This window comes from Bombina bombina, chromosome 3, assembly GCF_027579735.1.
Source record: "Bombina bombina isolate aBomBom1 chromosome 3, aBomBom1.pri, whole genome shotgun sequence".
NCBI lineage: Eukaryota > Metazoa > Chordata > Amphibia > Anura > Bombinatoridae > Bombina > Bombina bombina.
The window spans coordinates 817,921,539-817,938,987 of NC_069501.1; the positions used below are offsets into that span (position 1 = coordinate 817,921,539).

Sequence of the window (17,449 nt, forward strand, 5' to 3'; positions counted from 1 at the left end):
GTCAAATATTCAAAACCAACTTATGTAACGTCACACACAGTCAAATATTCAAAACCAACTTATGTAATGTCACACACAGTCAAATATTCAAAACCAATATTTAAAAACGGATTGTTTTATGCTTTCACTGGAGTTTATGAGAAAAATGTTAACATCATATCATATGTATCATTTGATACTGGGCGAAATGTACCATAAGTTTACAAAATTGAATTGTGAAGGTTTAGCAAACATTGAACAATTTTAGACCAAATGTATAAGTCCAGCATTTGTTATTTTTAAATAATGTGCTAAAATATTAGGCCATCCCTATTCCTATATATCCATTTACATTGTAACTTGTAAATCTTTAGGACCATGCTTGTAAATGGATGTCATTATTAAAGTGAATGTAAATTTTGATGCTAAAGTGCCCGGTTTTTAAAAATTCGATTAAAAACAGGGGCACTTTAATTCATCAAAATTTACATTTCACTCGTTGTGAAGAAATACTTACCTTTTAAACTTGACAGCAGCTCCAGCTTCCTCCGGTCCTTGTAAGCCATTTCTGATGTCAGAAATGATGGATAGGTCATCCTCTAATCATAGCTTTCCCCCCGGGGGAATCAGTGTCTGATTCAATGCCGTGATTGGAGGAAGCCGGATTTATCATTTTAGACCCAGCAAGAGGCTTTGCGACGGGTGGAGGAAGCTGGAGCTGCTGTCAAGATTAAAATGTAAGTTTTTTTTCACAGCCCGAGTGAAATGAGTAATGATTTAGTAACACATTAAGTTGATTATCATCTGTAATAAAAGAGAGTGAGGCTCAGTGAGATTTAGTCAGTCTTATTACAGATTTGCCACTTTGGTTGGACTGACAGATATTCTGGTACTAGTAATTTGCATAATTATTTAATTATTAAATGACACTACTTGGAAAATAAATCTGTCTTTTAAACTGGATTCTCTACAATTTTGTAGAAGCACTAGCTGTAACAGCACTTATATGTCCAATGGGATGTTGCAGTAGGCCCCAAGCCTACAATTTGCAACTTATATTGTTGCATTATATATATTGTATATATAGCAATATTTGCTAAATGTAGCTTTAAAAAATGAGGTATTCCACAGCCTTCCGCCTGATGTTTACAGCTTGCCCTGATTTCAGACATGACAAATAATACATGACACCATTAAGCAATGACTGTGATTATAAATGATATAAAATGGTGTTTGTTTTGAGACTATGTTCCTTATTACAGATAACATTATTTTTATATATATTTTTCACACTGCTCTGCAGATTGCACATTACCATATTGGTCCTAAAAATTGTAACCTTTATAATTTACATTAATAGATATGCAAATGCATATTAGAAAACAAACTACAAAGATGATCTAACAAAATGTACCCTTAAACCATTTTTTAGGCAAAACTTTATGTCTACGTGGCTTTGCATATAAATAACTGCAGCTACAGATATTGCAATTGTTCCATATATTGCCTATGTATACATTTCATGTTTGTTTAAAGAAATGTGAATGACAGTCCTATATATATAGAGAGAGAATATATATTTTTATATATTGCTAGCAGACTGATGTTATATAAAATGGGAGTGGGTATGAATATCATATAGACAGGGAAACATAGTACTCACCGCTATCCTCAGTATAGATGCTTTTACCGAGGTCCATTTGTCCTGTCTTCGATCAATGACTAGGATAAACCCGATTCCTGCATCTTGTAGACTAAACATGAAACCAAAAAACAGAAACGGGAGCTGCAATTAATATAATTCCACATGCCGTTGGTCCCTTGTGATAGTGCAGGTTTTGTACCCTGATGTTAACGATAACAAATTATTCTTTATAGAAAAAGAAATGCAAATGAATTTAAAAAAAATAATAATGTCATGTCCCCATGCTGGGTCCATACAGCTGGTTTTACATGATCCATGCGTCGTCTATTACTACATCCTTAGCTGCACATATACGATTTTAACTCAATCTGCTGCAGCTAGTTTGCCCTTGATTTTTCTCCCCATCAGTCCTATTGAAGGTCTCCAACAGCAGCCACATTGCTTAAGGAAATGTTTTATATCCAACCAGTGAGGTATAAACACACTGCATGTGTATAGGATGACTACAGACATTCAATGCAGCATCAGTATTTGAGTATTTGAATCAACCTTCTCAAAGCCACCTTTTTCCTGAAGGATCATTAGTCTCTCACATAGTGGCTAACATTTCCACCTTTAATATATTGACGTAATATATAGAGGCTGGTTACAAATGAGATGCTCATCTCACATAAGGAGTATCTACCTCTCCCACTCAACTGCTCTGTTTCTGCTCAGTTCAGCTACATATGCTTTAATCAATGAGCACAAACACACAGATCTGCTGCCTTCCAAGCAAGCAAATTGTGCAGTGCCAGCAACTGACGGGGAGGGGGGGGGGGGGGTCTGAGACAATGAGGAAACAAATGCTTAGAGCTGGACCTGAATAGCTAATCACAGCAGACTAAGTTCAATATCTGCCCTCTACTGTATATTGTATTCTAGTCATTTCAGTATATTCTTTTAAAAAAAGAAAACTGTCAACTACATACAATGTGTGATACACACTGGAAGGATTGATCATTCTTAGGGATAGAAAGAAGAAGGTTACATTTTGTGGTATGGGTGTTAACATGAATGACCTACATCAGTGATTTTTAACCTTTTTTTTGCCGTGGCACACTTTTTTACATTAAAAAATCCCGTGGCACACCACCATCCCAAAATTTTAAAAAAAATCACACATTGTAGCCTAATACAGCATATATATACACATACACACAAACACACACATACTGTATGCATTGTGCTGTTATGCCATGCCTCCTACAAACTACCCCCGCACTGGGAGTAAAAACCAAGCAAAGTTTAAAAAACATGTCACACTGTTGTCAGTCTGCCGTGGCACACCTGAGGATCTCTCACGGCACACTGGTTGAAAAACACTGACCTACATAGCCATTTACATTGTATACAATAATATTGATCATATACAGTACATTCAGATATAATACAGAAAATGTAAATACTTTTTTAAATTTAAATGAAAAGCAGGATATTTAAGGTAACATTTGCAGGATGTCAATTAAATCTATTTCACTTCTGCAGTAATGTAATTTATGGTATAATACTTTAGATTGGCTATATATAATCAATTTCAGATACATTTTAAAAAGTTCTAGCATACATAATTAGAATGTGTAACTGAATTGTCTTTGTGTATATGTAGGCATGTGTATGAATGTACAATATGTGCATGTATGTGATGTATGTATAGTATTAAAATCAAGATGAACCAATTCGATGCTAACATTTTTAATTTTCCTAATCATGTATTTTGTTAGTACCTTAATATCAAATATCAAAGTTCCTTCCCCTTTTAAGTATATGCAGGCTGATATGGCAATAAAGGGTTTAAGCTATATTCATTGAAAAGAGAATTACTCATTGAATAGAAGGAATAGCTTCTTTTAAACATTTTATGAAGATACTTTTTTTTTTTAAATCTTCCCAAAAGGGAAATAATTCTAACAGTTGGTAAAAGTTCCTTAAAGTGACAGTCTACATCTAAGTCATCTTAAAGTCTTACCTTAGATTAAGCTGCAAATAGCCCCCTGCACCCCTTTCTTTATCATGCAGCAGGAACAGTAAAAACGTTAATTTAGAATGAATATTGTTTCTGGCCACTTTGAAATCGCTGTCAAGCTTAGCCCCCTGATGACATCATGATCTTGTCTGCTTATGGTGTCCAATCACAAAAGGCTTACCAGTTAAATTCAACAGACTGTCAATGTTATTCAGCAGAGTGCCTAGATGCAGCCCATATTGTGATGTCATCAGTGTGCGGAGCTTGGCAGCCATTTCAAAGTAGCCAGAAACAATATTCATTTTAAAAAAACTTTTTTACTGTTCCTGCTGCATGATATAGAAAGGATGCAGGAGGATATTTGCAGCTTAATCTAAGGTAAGACTTTAAGATGACTTAGGTGTAGACTGTCCATTTAAAGGAAGATACAAGTCTGTATTCCCTTGGGGGCAGGTGACTCCAGTGACCAGTCTAGTTCACTGCAAGGAAAATCCTGCATTACAAACCATGAATGTCCTTCTCTTATTGCAGTAGAGTAAATATAATATAGCTTGTGAATAGACAGCGCCCCTGTATGCTGCCTGCGTAGTGTACTGCATTATTCCCAACATTGACAGCTACACTCTCAGGCTACTGGCTTAGGTGGGGTAATTCAGGGATGAGGTTCAACATTGGGTTTTCTGAATGGCATTTAGCAGCTAGGGTGCAGCGCAAGCAAACTGTGATAATCCTACAAATGCAGAGCAGTTTGGGAGTTCTGATAACAACACACTTGGCCCTGTACACTAAATATAGAATAAACATAAAAAAGGTAACATTATATACCAACAAAGCACTACAGGCTTAATCAGTCCCATGCCAGGTGGCAAAAATCAATTTTCCTGGATATTTTGAAAGACTCAAAACTGCTTTGAGTCCAATCCAAAAAAATGGGACTGGGAGGCAGTGTCAGGGTGACCTGAGGGTGGAGCACAGGACACAGTTCAAGTGTCCCAGATGCTGGTCAGCCCAGTGAGGCATCAGACAGCCTGTAAGCATGACTGGGCAGTTCACTAGATATTTGTGTGAAACATTCATAATTGAAAAGGTTCGATAAAGGGTCCTGGAATCATTTTTAAAACAATGGGATAAAAAGAGTATTGCATTCATTTGAAAATTTGGACTGTTTTCTTAATTGAAGTTTTTAACTTAAACAGTTATAAGATATATATATATATTTAATATATATATATATATATATATATATATATATATATATATATATATATATATATATATATATATATATATATATATATATATATATTGGACAAAAGGAGAGGTATGATCTGAAGGAGGTAACAGCTATAAATAAAGAAAAAATGCTACTCATGGGCCCTGTTTAATCTAGTTAGATGCAAAAAGCTGAACACAATCTTTGAAGGCAATAAAAAAAGCAAATATTCAGACGTCAATAATGGCATTAATAATGTAACACAGTAGATGAAGTTAAAAAAAGATAGAAGTCCATCAGGTTCAACCTATACAAATCTCAATATATACTTATAAAAAAGCTCCAGTTGATTTTAAACAAATCCTATTAAAAAAGGTGAACCATTTAACACAAGCAATCATATCCCTGAATTATGTTCCTAGCCAGAAATGTATAAAAAACATTTTTAAATGTATCTAAGGTATTGGCATTTACTCCCCCATAGGTAATGAATTCCACAATTTAATTGCTCTTACAGTGAAAAAACGTTTACATTGCTGGAGATTAAATCTTCTTTCCTCTTGTCGCAAACAATTTTCTTGGAATAAACAGAGCTTCTGCCATCTCTGTATATGGGCCTTGAATATAGGGTCATTATGTTACCTCTCAAGTGCCTTTTTTTTCTAGAGAAAACAGACCCAGTTTGCCTAACCTCTCCTAATAGTTTAAAATCTCTATTCCCCTTATTAATTTTGTGGCCCTTCTCTAAACTTTTTCTAAATCTGCAATGTCTTTTTTTTTAGATTGGTCCCCAGAACTGCACTCCATACTCAAGGTGAAGTCTTACCAGGGATTTACAGTTGTGCTCATAAGTTTACATACCCTGGCAGAATTTATGATTTCTTGGCCATTTTTCAGAGAATATTAATTATAACACAAAAACGTTTCTTTCACTCATGGTTAGTGTTTGGCTGAAGCCATTTATTATCAATCAACTGTGTTTAATCTTTTTAAATCATAATGACAACAGAAACTACCCAAATGACCCTGATCAAAAGTTTACATACCCTGGTGATTTTGGCCCGATAACATGCACACAAGTTGACACAAAGGGGTTTAAATGGCTATTAAAGCTAACCATCCTCACCTGTGATCTGTTTGCTTGTAATTAGTGTGTGTGTATAAAAGGTCAATGAGTTTCTGGACTCCTGACAGACCCTTGCATCTTTCATCCAGTGCTGCACTGATGTTTCTGGATTCTGAGTCATGGGGAAAGAAAAAGAATTATGAAAGGATCTGTGGGGAAAAAGGTAGTTGAACTGTATAAAACAGGAAAGGGATATAAAAAGATATACAAGAAATTGAGAATGCAAATCAGCAGTTTTCAAACTCTAATCAAGAAGTGGAAAATGATGGGTTCTGTTTGATAACATACTGCATTCATCTTGCCATCAATTCTGACCAAATTTCCTGTGCCTTTGTAGCTCACACATCCCCAAAACATCAGCAATCCACCTCCGTGTTTCACAGTAGGAATGGTGTACCTTTCATCATAGGCCTTGTTGACTCCTCTCCAAATCTAGCGTTTATGGCTGTGGCCAAAAAGCTCAATTTTGGTCTCATCACTCCAAATGACTTTGCGCCAGAAGGTTTAAGGCTTGTCTCTGTGCTGCTTGGCGTATTGTAAGCGGGATACTTTGTGGCATTTGCGTAGTAATGGCTTTCTTCTGGCGACTTGACCATGCAGCTCATCTTTCTTCAAGTGCCTCCTTATTGTGCATCTTGAAACAGCCACACCACGTCCTTTATTTTACCTAAAGTTATTTGTGGGTTTGTCTTTGCATCCCGAACAATTTTCCTGGCAGTTGTGGCTGAAATTTTAGTTGGTCTACCTAACCGTGGTTTGATTTCAACAGAACCCCTCATTTTCCACTTCTTTATTAGAGTTTGAACACTGCTGATTTGCATTCTCAATTCCTTGGATATCTTTTTATATCCCTTTCCTGTATTATACAGTTCAACTATCTTTTCCCTCAGATCCTTTGACAATTCTGTTACTTTCCCCATGACTCAGAATCCAGAGTCATCAGTGCAGCACTGGATGAAAGATGCAAGGGTCTGTCAGGAGTCCAGAAACTCATTGACCTTTTATACACACACACTAATTACAAGAAAACAGATCACAGGTGAAGATGGTTACCTTTAATAGCCATTCAAACCCCTTTGTGTCAGCTTGTGTTTATGTTATCAGGCCAAAATCTCCAGTGTATGTAAACTTTTGATCAGGGTCATTTTGGTAGTTTCTGTTGTCATTATGATTTAAAAAGAGTAAACACAGTTGATTGATAATAAATGGCTTCAGTTAAACACTAACCATGAGTGAAAGAAAAGTTTTTGTGTTATCATTCATATTCTCTGAAAAATAGCCAAGAAATCATAAATACTGCCAGGATATGTAAACTTATGAGCACAACTGTATATAGTGACAGAATTATGCTTTTCTCTCTTGCATCAATGCCTCTTTTAATACCTGTTAGTATCTTATTAGCCTTAGAAGCTGCTGCCCTGCATTGTGCACCCATCTTTAGCTTGTTATTAATTACTACTCCCAAATCCCTTTCCTCCTCTGTTTGGCTAATTCTAGACCCATTTAAATAATAGGTTTCCTGCTGGTTAACTGTTATGCGAGACAAGAAAAAGTTGTACAAAACTCAAAAATACCTTTAAAAGTACAGTTACACTCATAACATTGTTTGATGAAAATTATTTTTAAAAAATTGCATTAAAAAGTTATAAGGGCTCAAAGAAATGAAGTCGCGGTAGCAATAATCAGCCACTTGTAATGTGATAATTTAGCGCTCCACTTGTAATCTAGCCCTGTATGTTCTTTCTTTATCACAAAAGAAAAATCTTGGGCTTTATGTATTTTTAAATAACTTTTATATTTTATTATATAAAACAAGACGTTTTAGTAGTAATCATGCTCTCAGTGGGGGGTCAATGATCTAATCTTCGCAAGTTCAGACTTGCTTTTTCACGTCGGCCCTTACAGGGGCTCCCCTTGTCGGAATTATAATAAAAAGGTGCACACAAAGGTGGCACAATGTCTCTTATACAAAGTAATGGAGCTTGCGGGAAAGTGAAACTTCTCTGGGTAGAGTAAAGTTAACAGTAAGCAGGGGGTGCATTTTAATAATTAAATCCTGGAGCCAATATAAATCACATTGCCCTGCTTTCTGCATATAACATCTTACAATCGCCTATATTTTCACATGCATGTGGGTTACAAGTAATTTCAGTGTTTTGAGAAAAGCTTGCCACCTTTTAGTTGGCAAGAAAAAAAAACGATGAGATCTGTAGTACGAAAATCTTTACAGAATTATGCTGGGATTAAAGAGACAATTTCCTATATGGACATGGAACTCCCATGTTCAGCCCATTTTATTAAACTTTTTAGTACCCTTGCTTCATTGATTATTTCATCTGAGGATCATTCCTATATTTATTTGCGAGGATCGTAGCGTGTATTGATACACTGTAGGCGAGTCTCCTCTCTTCTATACTTTCTCCAGCCATTCCATCTGACTAGCGCAGGTATCGAGGACATCACAGTACTCCCGCTGGGAAACCTCTCTGAGTGGTGGAACGCCCCCCCGTCATTGCCCCTGCCTAACGGAAGTGAGTCTGACGGGCGACTTAGAGGTCCCGGCCTGCTGTTTTTGGTACTGTCAGTGCCTTCATCCATGTGAGTTGCCATTTGTTTGGTTATTCTGTGTTCTATATACAGTCGATACTGTCCCATGTGGCGCCTCCTCTTCTGTCTTTTCAGGATTGTATCGTGACCTATCGTTCTGGGAGTGCTGCCGAAGATTTGATCATAAGTTTCAGACAAATCTCCGCTGTTTTCCCTTACACAAGCGCACCTCTGTAAGGCTCTCTAGGCCTATTATTATCTGGATTTAGTGATTTTTGCATATCCAGTATACGAAAATTATGATTTATGCTGAGCATATTTAATACGATTAAATAAATATTTTTTCTGTGATGTTTGTGTGAAAGGTTTACATTATTTGTTTTGTATGATTTATAAAATATGAATTTTATTGTGCACTTTTGTACTGTCCCTATATGAAAATGCAGTATACGCCCCTTAGCGAGACATTCTGTTTTTAGGGTAAAAAGTGGCTTTAGATCATTCCACTGCCAGGGAAACAGAATAATCCTGCCAGCCCAGAGACCTTTATATGATTGGGCTATAAATATTGGTTTCCCTGTGTATAGACAGTTGAGGATTTTTGTAAATATAAGATAAACTAATGAGGTCTGCTCTACCTGCAAGCTATGTCCATTTCATTGGGTTGTGGTTTCAATTAGCATAGACTCCTATTTAATATACAAAACATACCTAAAGGAGCAATTTCCCATTACATTCTCAAGTACTGGGAAGCAGTGTTTATAGCCTTCAATTAAGATTAAATATTGTGATTATCATGATTTGTTTCGCTTTAAAGAGATATGAAAGGCAACCATTTTAAATTTTTCATTGTCTAGGTTAATATCTATTGAAAATACTCAAATACCTTGCATTTTGTTTTTTAAACTGTTTCCAAGCTCACCATGAGGCTAATTTGCATTAGCCAATCAGAGTGGGCAACCTGGGTTCTCTCTTTTATGCTAGTTCCTAGTAGTGCACACGTACCCATGCATGCATATGGAATTTTACTGTCCCGTGCATGCGCAATGTGTTGCACAGCTCAGCATTGGCATAACTATCTAGGCGGCCACTTGATTGCAGTTAGGGAGTAAAGCATTGGATTTGTGATAAATATGTAAAGATCATCACCCTTAGAAAAAGAGCGTAAGTATTTAATATGTCAGTATATACTAGGGTTATAATACAATTTATTTAATAATCATTCTTTAAATTAACCCCCAATTAAAATGCATATACGAAACAAATAAAATCAATATTTATTCCAAAATTTTTTACGATAAGTTAAAGTTATAGACACATTGAAATATATTTATAGAAACCAGATTATAAATCAAACTATACAAGCTTAAACTGTTACAATATTCTATACAAAGATCATAAAAATATACCTTTACAAATTACCTTATTCACAATAATCTCCCAAATCAGAGTTACATTAAAATACCACAATAAGATACCAAGGTATGGATTGTTAACTTCCAGACAAATATAATTAATCTACTTAGCCCACAAATGATTCTATAGAACTCTAATTAAAACACCAGAAGTTATATATATTATTAATGTAAACAGCCAACTTATATGCCAATTTATCTGAGCTGAAATAAATTCTTATTTATCTACAACAAGGTAAATCCTAAAATATATCTATATAGCTGCAATATGACTATAGTTTTAGAATTCCTTTGTTTAAAATATTAAAAATATAGTCATAACAGTCATACATCACCACATGAACCAAATTAAACGTTCCAGCTTTTCCAAGTAGATTCAGGTTTTGCTTATAGTGGCTGTGTCCCAAAATTGGCAGCAGAGTTTTCAGTCAAAAGTTAACAGACAAAAATACTTTTTTTTTCTCCCTTTGCATGAGGATATATCATGTGATATATCCCACCATTTTCTTATTCTAATCATAGGTGATAATTTTGAAAGGCCCTTAACGGAGCTGTTTTTCCATTGTCCCTCTCATTGGTTCATCTGGATTTTCATGTGTTCTAGTAGTCAATCCATTTGGCTGTCATACCATTTTTAATCCCCTAGGGGGCAGCAGACAATCACAAATGCAGTCTCACCATCAATATTGCTAACAGTTTACTATAGATTCATATATATATTTACAATGTATTATATTTTCTAGTATTAATAAGTCACATGTTTCATGTGTATTGGACCACTCATCCTGAGCATGTCAAGACTAGATATGATATATTTTTCATAATACAAAGTAATTCTTATACATTTAAAATATATGGGTTTTTTTATTGGATTTTATACTTTTAGCGTGGATCTAATTAATATCTCAGTTATCATCTTAATATCACATACATACCTTGAGATCAGAAATCAGATGTGGTTTCATATGTATTACTATCCCATATAAATATTTCATATCTGTATATCTCTTGTTGAGTGTATAAAACATATGATATTATCTAAAACACCAATTATATATGTACTTATTAGATGCTTGAAAAATATAAGAATATGTTATCCATTAAATTTATTACAAACCTGAAATGCATTTCTCAGATCCATGGAATTATACATTTTTATACAAGATTATCATACCAGTTGTACTTTTAAAAATGAATTTCAGTTACAATGCAAAATGTGTCTCTGTTAGCCAGCACAGATATTTATCTGAGGTTTAGGGGCAATTAATAGGTCTGTGCTAATTACTGTATTCTAAGATTTCTGTTCGCTTATCTGACTTTATGTACAGAATGTTGTCTCCAAACATCCCATGATGTATGCTGGTTTGGTTGATTATCACGTCCCTGTTATGATCTCATGTGGAGTGATGAGCTTCAAAGCTAAATCAATTTAGAGATTTCAATATTTGTTCTTTTTAGAAGTCCTGTCTATTTATTTTTGTTCTACAAATCTGTGTTTCAGACCAAGAGGGTGTTGTTTTACAAACAGTTTCACAAAATAAAATGAGTTCTTGGTCTATGTGTAGATAAAATATACATACATATATATTATTTAATAACACTCACAGATATCCTGACAAATATAAATAAAGCTGCTTAATTTTTTAAAAAAATAATGTAAATTCACAAAGTGTATGTGTCTATTGTCAAAAAATAATATTTTTATTATGCATAACATATATTTGACATTCATTGTAGTGTATTTTAAAGTTTCTTATTAATTTACAAGTCAATGAGTGTGTTATTGTAAACAGGCTTCTAAGAAGTAGCTGAAGGTTTCTCTTTCAAACTAAAACATTTTTTTTTTTAATTTAGCATAATAACATTTTTAATTTACATGTAAATATAGTAAACAAATAGACTGGCGAACCAGTCTTGAGAGCGAGGTGTCTGTATGAATTTAGCAGAATAAATGTATTGCTAAAGGTACTATCGTAGCTGGAATAGTTTATAACCCACAAAAGTTCATAGAAGCCATGGTGCAGGGGTCCGCTCTGCGTATTAAACCCGTAGCCGGCAATGTGTGAGTCTGGATATAAAGTCAAAACCAGCAATACCAATGCGCTAAAAAGGTCTAAGCTTTAGAAACTAGCGGTATGTTCACTCACCCACCAAAGATGAAGATGTGAAGAATCTGCAATCAATCTCGAGCTGTAGTGGAAATAAGCCGGTATCCTAAGATAGCATACTTGCACAGACAGTGAAAGCCTTTCTTCCTGTGCTAGCTCTGTGTGGCGTACCACGTGCTCAGGAACTGGCCAATCCACTTGCTCTTGGTGTCGTCACCGTCAGCTGGGGGACTTAGTAGCCAATCAGATGGTACAGTCCTTCTCTTGACGATTCTCCGTGTCGAGCAACTTGTATCCAATTCACAAGGTGATATCCTCGATGACATCACCGTCAGCTGGGGGACTCTGTGACCAATCAGATGGTGCAGTCCCGTTGTTGAAAACTTCTTCCTTTTAAAAGTTCCGTACCCAAATCTCGAAGGTACTCTTTGTATAATGGGGGTTAATGACACAATACCGCTGTTCACAGCTAGATCATAATTTAAACGCGAGTCCTGGAGGAGGTTATTACTTGGTATCCCACAGACTTGAAAAGTTCTTGTTCTAGGCAAGAGAAATGGATTCCCCACAATCCACAAAAATATGAAAAAAGAAGTATATCCAGAACAAGAATTTGAAAATCAGTTGTAGCTTTATTCCTTAAAATTGTATGATGACAACATACAACAACACAGGGTTAGTGAAGACGAAAAAACTTCTGACCGGTTTCGGTCGTATTGACCGTAATCATAGAATGACACCTGTTGGGGGGTGCGCCCTTTTAAGTCTGACACTATATGTTGATTGGTTAAAAACAACGAGACTTCAAAACTTAACCCTATACATACCATAATAACATTCTGTACAGATAGTTAACACTTAGTAAGTAAACAAATAGATGTATAATACAAATAATAATAATTGAAACTTAAATATTATATACATATATACACACTATATATTTGGGATGCCAATGATTTTAGAAATTAAACAAAGGAGAAAACACATTATAAAAGACTGGACACATTATATGGAATGACTACTTCTTAAGTATATATATATATGCATGCACACATGCATACGTACACATGTATATATACATACATACATACACACCCACACATACATACACATATACATACACCTGTACATGTATACGTATAGTTTTGCTATCTGTCCTACACATAAGATCCATATTGTATGCCATACTAAATGTTCAACCTGATTTAAATTGGGTTCATAAGGCATATATTATCCACAAACAGATCACTATCAAATAATATTAATAAATCAAAAAAAAAGGGGATCTATCAGTCATGAATAACTGAACAGATTTATGGATAAAAATGTGTATTGTCTTATGCAAAAGAGCGATAGTTGTGTGAATATCAGAACCATTGGGGAAAATAAGAATGTGTATATGTAGCTTAATTGAAGTGTCCTATAACTCGCTATTTTCTAATATCCATTACTACAATTAGTGGAACAACTTAATTACAGTGGGATAGAAATAATGAACGATATCCAATTATAATGGTTTATTTTTGCCAGTAGTTTATAACATCATACTCTGAGTTATAACCATTAGGCAAAAGACACTTTGTTTTAAAAATCCAATAGATTTCTTGTTTACTTAGGATGGACAACTTATCTCCACCCCTTGGTGGTGTGCCAATTTGTTCAATGGCCTGCCATTTAAAAGTTGTGACATCCTGGTTATGATACTCAATAAAATGAGTGGAAAGAGCCGAACATGTTTTTTTACTAGAAATATAAGACAGGCGTTCTTTTACACGCTTGCCTACCTCCCTAGTGGTCCTACCTGTGTATTGTCTCCTACATTGGGTGCATTCTATGATCTAAATGACAAATTTGCTCCTACAATTTATGCATGCCCTAGTCTGGAACTCCTCACCTGTTACATGGGACCTGAATGTGGGAGAAATATTGATGTGATCACAAGAGGTACATACTTTTCTTCCACATTTGAAGGTGCCATTATGTTTTAACCAAGATGAGCCAGAGGTACCTGCTGTCTGTAACATACTGGGAGCCAAAATATTCCCTATTGTCACATTTCGTTTAGGTACAAACAGTCACCCTTGTTTTATTTCATCTTTCAATTGTTTGTCTCCCATAAGAATGGGTAAGTTGTTTTTGATAATACGGCACACTTCATCATATTGATTGGAATATGACGTAATGAATCTCAATTGTTTTTTAGTGTCACTCTGATGTTGTTTTTGTTTTTGTTTTTGTGGCTCATGTATTTCTATTCCATCTTTAATTTCAAAGAAGGCTTTATCAATTACTTTACTAGGATAACCCCTTTTGAGCATTCTTGATTTCAAATCTCTGCTCTCTCTTTGGAAAGTATCTTCTTTCGTGCAATTCCTTTTTGCCCGCAGGAACTGACTGTTAGCAATTCCTTTAAAAACGTGCCGTGGATGGCAACTGCGGGCATGAAGGAGATTGTTGCCTGAGATAGGTTTCCGATAGAGCGCTGAATTGACCCTGCCTTCCTGGGTGTCTCCTATAAGGGTAACATCCAGGAAATTAACTGTTTCTTTCTGCCACTCACATGTGAATTGTATTCCCACCTCATTGATGTTTAGTAGCTCAACAAATTCTGTTGCTGATTGTTGGTCCGAAGACCAGACAATAAGCAAATCATCAATGAAGCGGACGTACAAAACAATGTGATTAAATCCAGAGGTACTACCTCCATAGACATGGCACCGCTCCCACCAACCCATAAAAAGGTTGGCATATGAGGGGGCAAATTTTGCCCCCATAGCGGTGCCACGTCTCTGGAGGTAGTAGCGTCCTTGGAACATAAAGAAATTGTGTTCCAATAAAAATTTCACAATCCTGACAACCAAACCTTTGGATTCATATGATAAATCAGAGAAAAGATTTTAAAAAAAATTCAATAGCTTGGAGGCCTTGTGTGTGGGGGATCGAGAAGTACAGTGATACGACATCAATTGTCAACCAACTGTACTCCTCCCTCCAAACCACTGGCTCCAACCTCTGTAAGGCATGTGATGTATCGCTGATGTAGCTTGGTAATAGGGTCACCATAGGTTGCAGTAAATCATCAACCCATTTGGACAGTGGCTCTAAAAGAGAGCCAATGCCTGCCACTATGGGTCTCCCCTTGATATTGGTAAGACTCTTGTGTACCTTTGTGTACCTTTGGGAGGTGGTGGAAGATGGGTGTCACAGGATCAGTTTGCCAGTCTATTTGTTTATTGATTTCCCCTCATTGGTGTCTTTTTATGAATAACAACTGGATAAAGGAGAAGATTTGTTAAAAGGACATTTCATTTTGGTATATCTCTCCCATGGACTTTAATTGTATTTGTTAGCTCTTGCGCTTACACAGAATAAGCTTTCATTATAGCTATAGAGTGTGCATGAAGTTCCTTCAATTGTGTTTGACAAATACACCATGGAAAATACATATTCATTTAAGGACATAGATGAAGATAATCTGGACTGTCTAAACCTGGAAGATGTCTTTAATTGTGATTCTCCCAATGTAAAATTGGGAGATTTTTTTCAGGACTATAAGTACCTAAAACTAAAAGAACAAAAATTAAAATGGGATAAGTGGATCTTATCAAAGTATTTGGCATTAAAGATGATACCTAGAGGCCTTAGGCTAAATAAATTTCCCACATATGATGTTAAGGATGAATCGTTTATAGCTAGATGGAACCAAGCCCTTTCTGATTGTTCTCTTACATTGATATCTCTATTAATTGAATACAAGGATACATTGTTGTGTGATGTTAAAAGTAAGATTACCAATATTGAGAATGAAATGTCAAGATTTTCTAATTGTGATATTTATACCAAATTTGAACAGATTTTCAAAAACACCATAGAAGAGTCTAAAAAATTGGTTATACAGACAAAACACACAAAATTTATTAGGGATCAAAAAGATTATTCCCTGGGTACCGTGTATGTTTGGAGATGTAAACAGAGAAGTAAATCTTGGTTTAACCAAGAAGAGGGTGATAATCCAACACCTAAAAATAAGAGTAATAAAAATAAAAACAAGAGAAGGCGTTATAATAGACGCAATAATCAATCAGGAAATGAGGGAAACTTGAATCCTACAGAAAGTGCCAAAAAGGTCACTTTTTCGGACTCTGAGAATGAATGTAGTGATGAGGATAGATTTGCATCAAGTTTTGAATATGTTTCAGGAGATGATGCGAATTCTAGTAACGAAAGAGATGAGATCCCAGACATACCAGCAGCAATATGTGCACCAACCACCACACAAAAAGGTATTCTTAAGGGACACTCAGATCAAGGGACTAGACCTAAAACTAATGGCACCATATGTAATCAAATCCAAACACATAAATCCACCCCTCAGGTTTTTCGCGAGGACCCCAAACAATTTCAGGGAGGGGGAAACAGGGAATATATAGACACAATAAAGACAAAGAAAGGACAGACAGAACAGAAGAGATACACTTTGAGAGGGGAAAATGCCAAAGTGAAGAAATACCAATAAATATGGTTATCAATATTTCCAACTACACATTATCTGACTTAGAAATTAGAGTACTTAATCTAGGCCTTGGTTTTGTTCCATCAAGAAAATTCAATCTTTTTCAAACCATACTTGATCTCAATAAATTAATAAGGGAATTAACATTAATTAAGTTCTTTAAGACTAACAATGAGTCTAATGCTGATAATTTGGTTCTTCCTCAGGAACAAACTGCATTAAATCCACAACTCTCTTTTGCTGACACTTGCACTCTTATTGATCTAGAAGATCTAAGTAGTATTAATCAAAGAGATGAGGCTTTACAAGTTAGCAAGGTTAGATCTAAAATGAAGAATAAATCAACTTTTTACCCAACTAAAACTAGAGGTAAAATACTGGAAGTTTTCCATGAAAGGGTGGTGGATGATTTAACAGATTTATCTAACTCTGTAGAGAAGAATGCTTCCAACCTGACCATAAAAGAGAGAGAAGCATTACTAAAACTACAAAATAACAAAGATATTGTGATCAGGCAGTCAGATAAAGGCGGGAGTGTGGTTGTAATGAATCAATCACACTATGTGGCAGAGGCCATGAGGCAGCTTAATGATAGTGACACTTACATGGTCTTGTCTAACAATCCTACCAAACAGTACACTAGAGAATTGTCTCTTCTTTTGGACGAGGTGGTGGAGGAAAGTCTCATGGATCAGGACACAGCCAATTTTTGTCTGGTTACTGATCCTGTGACACCCATCTTCCACCACCTCCCAAAGGTACACAAGAGTCTTACCAATATCAAGGGGAGACCCACAGTGGCAGGCATTGGCTCTCTTTTAGAGCCACTGTCCAAATGGGTTGATGATTTACTGCAACCTATGGTGACCCTATTACCAAGCTACATCAGAGATACATC

General features: G+C 35.6%; 1 protein-coding gene across 1 annotated transcript in view; it reads right to left on the minus strand.

Annotated features, from left to right (window-relative positions):
• Positions 1-17,449, minus strand: part of MCF2L (MCF.2 cell line derived transforming sequence like) — a 353,557-nt gene that overhangs the window by 151,922 nt on the left and 184,186 nt on the right. Inside the window, 1 exon segment of the mRNA XM_053707774.1 lies at positions 1,642-1,733. Within this exon segment, the coding sequence (XP_053563749.1) occupies positions 1,642-1,733 (92 nt within the window).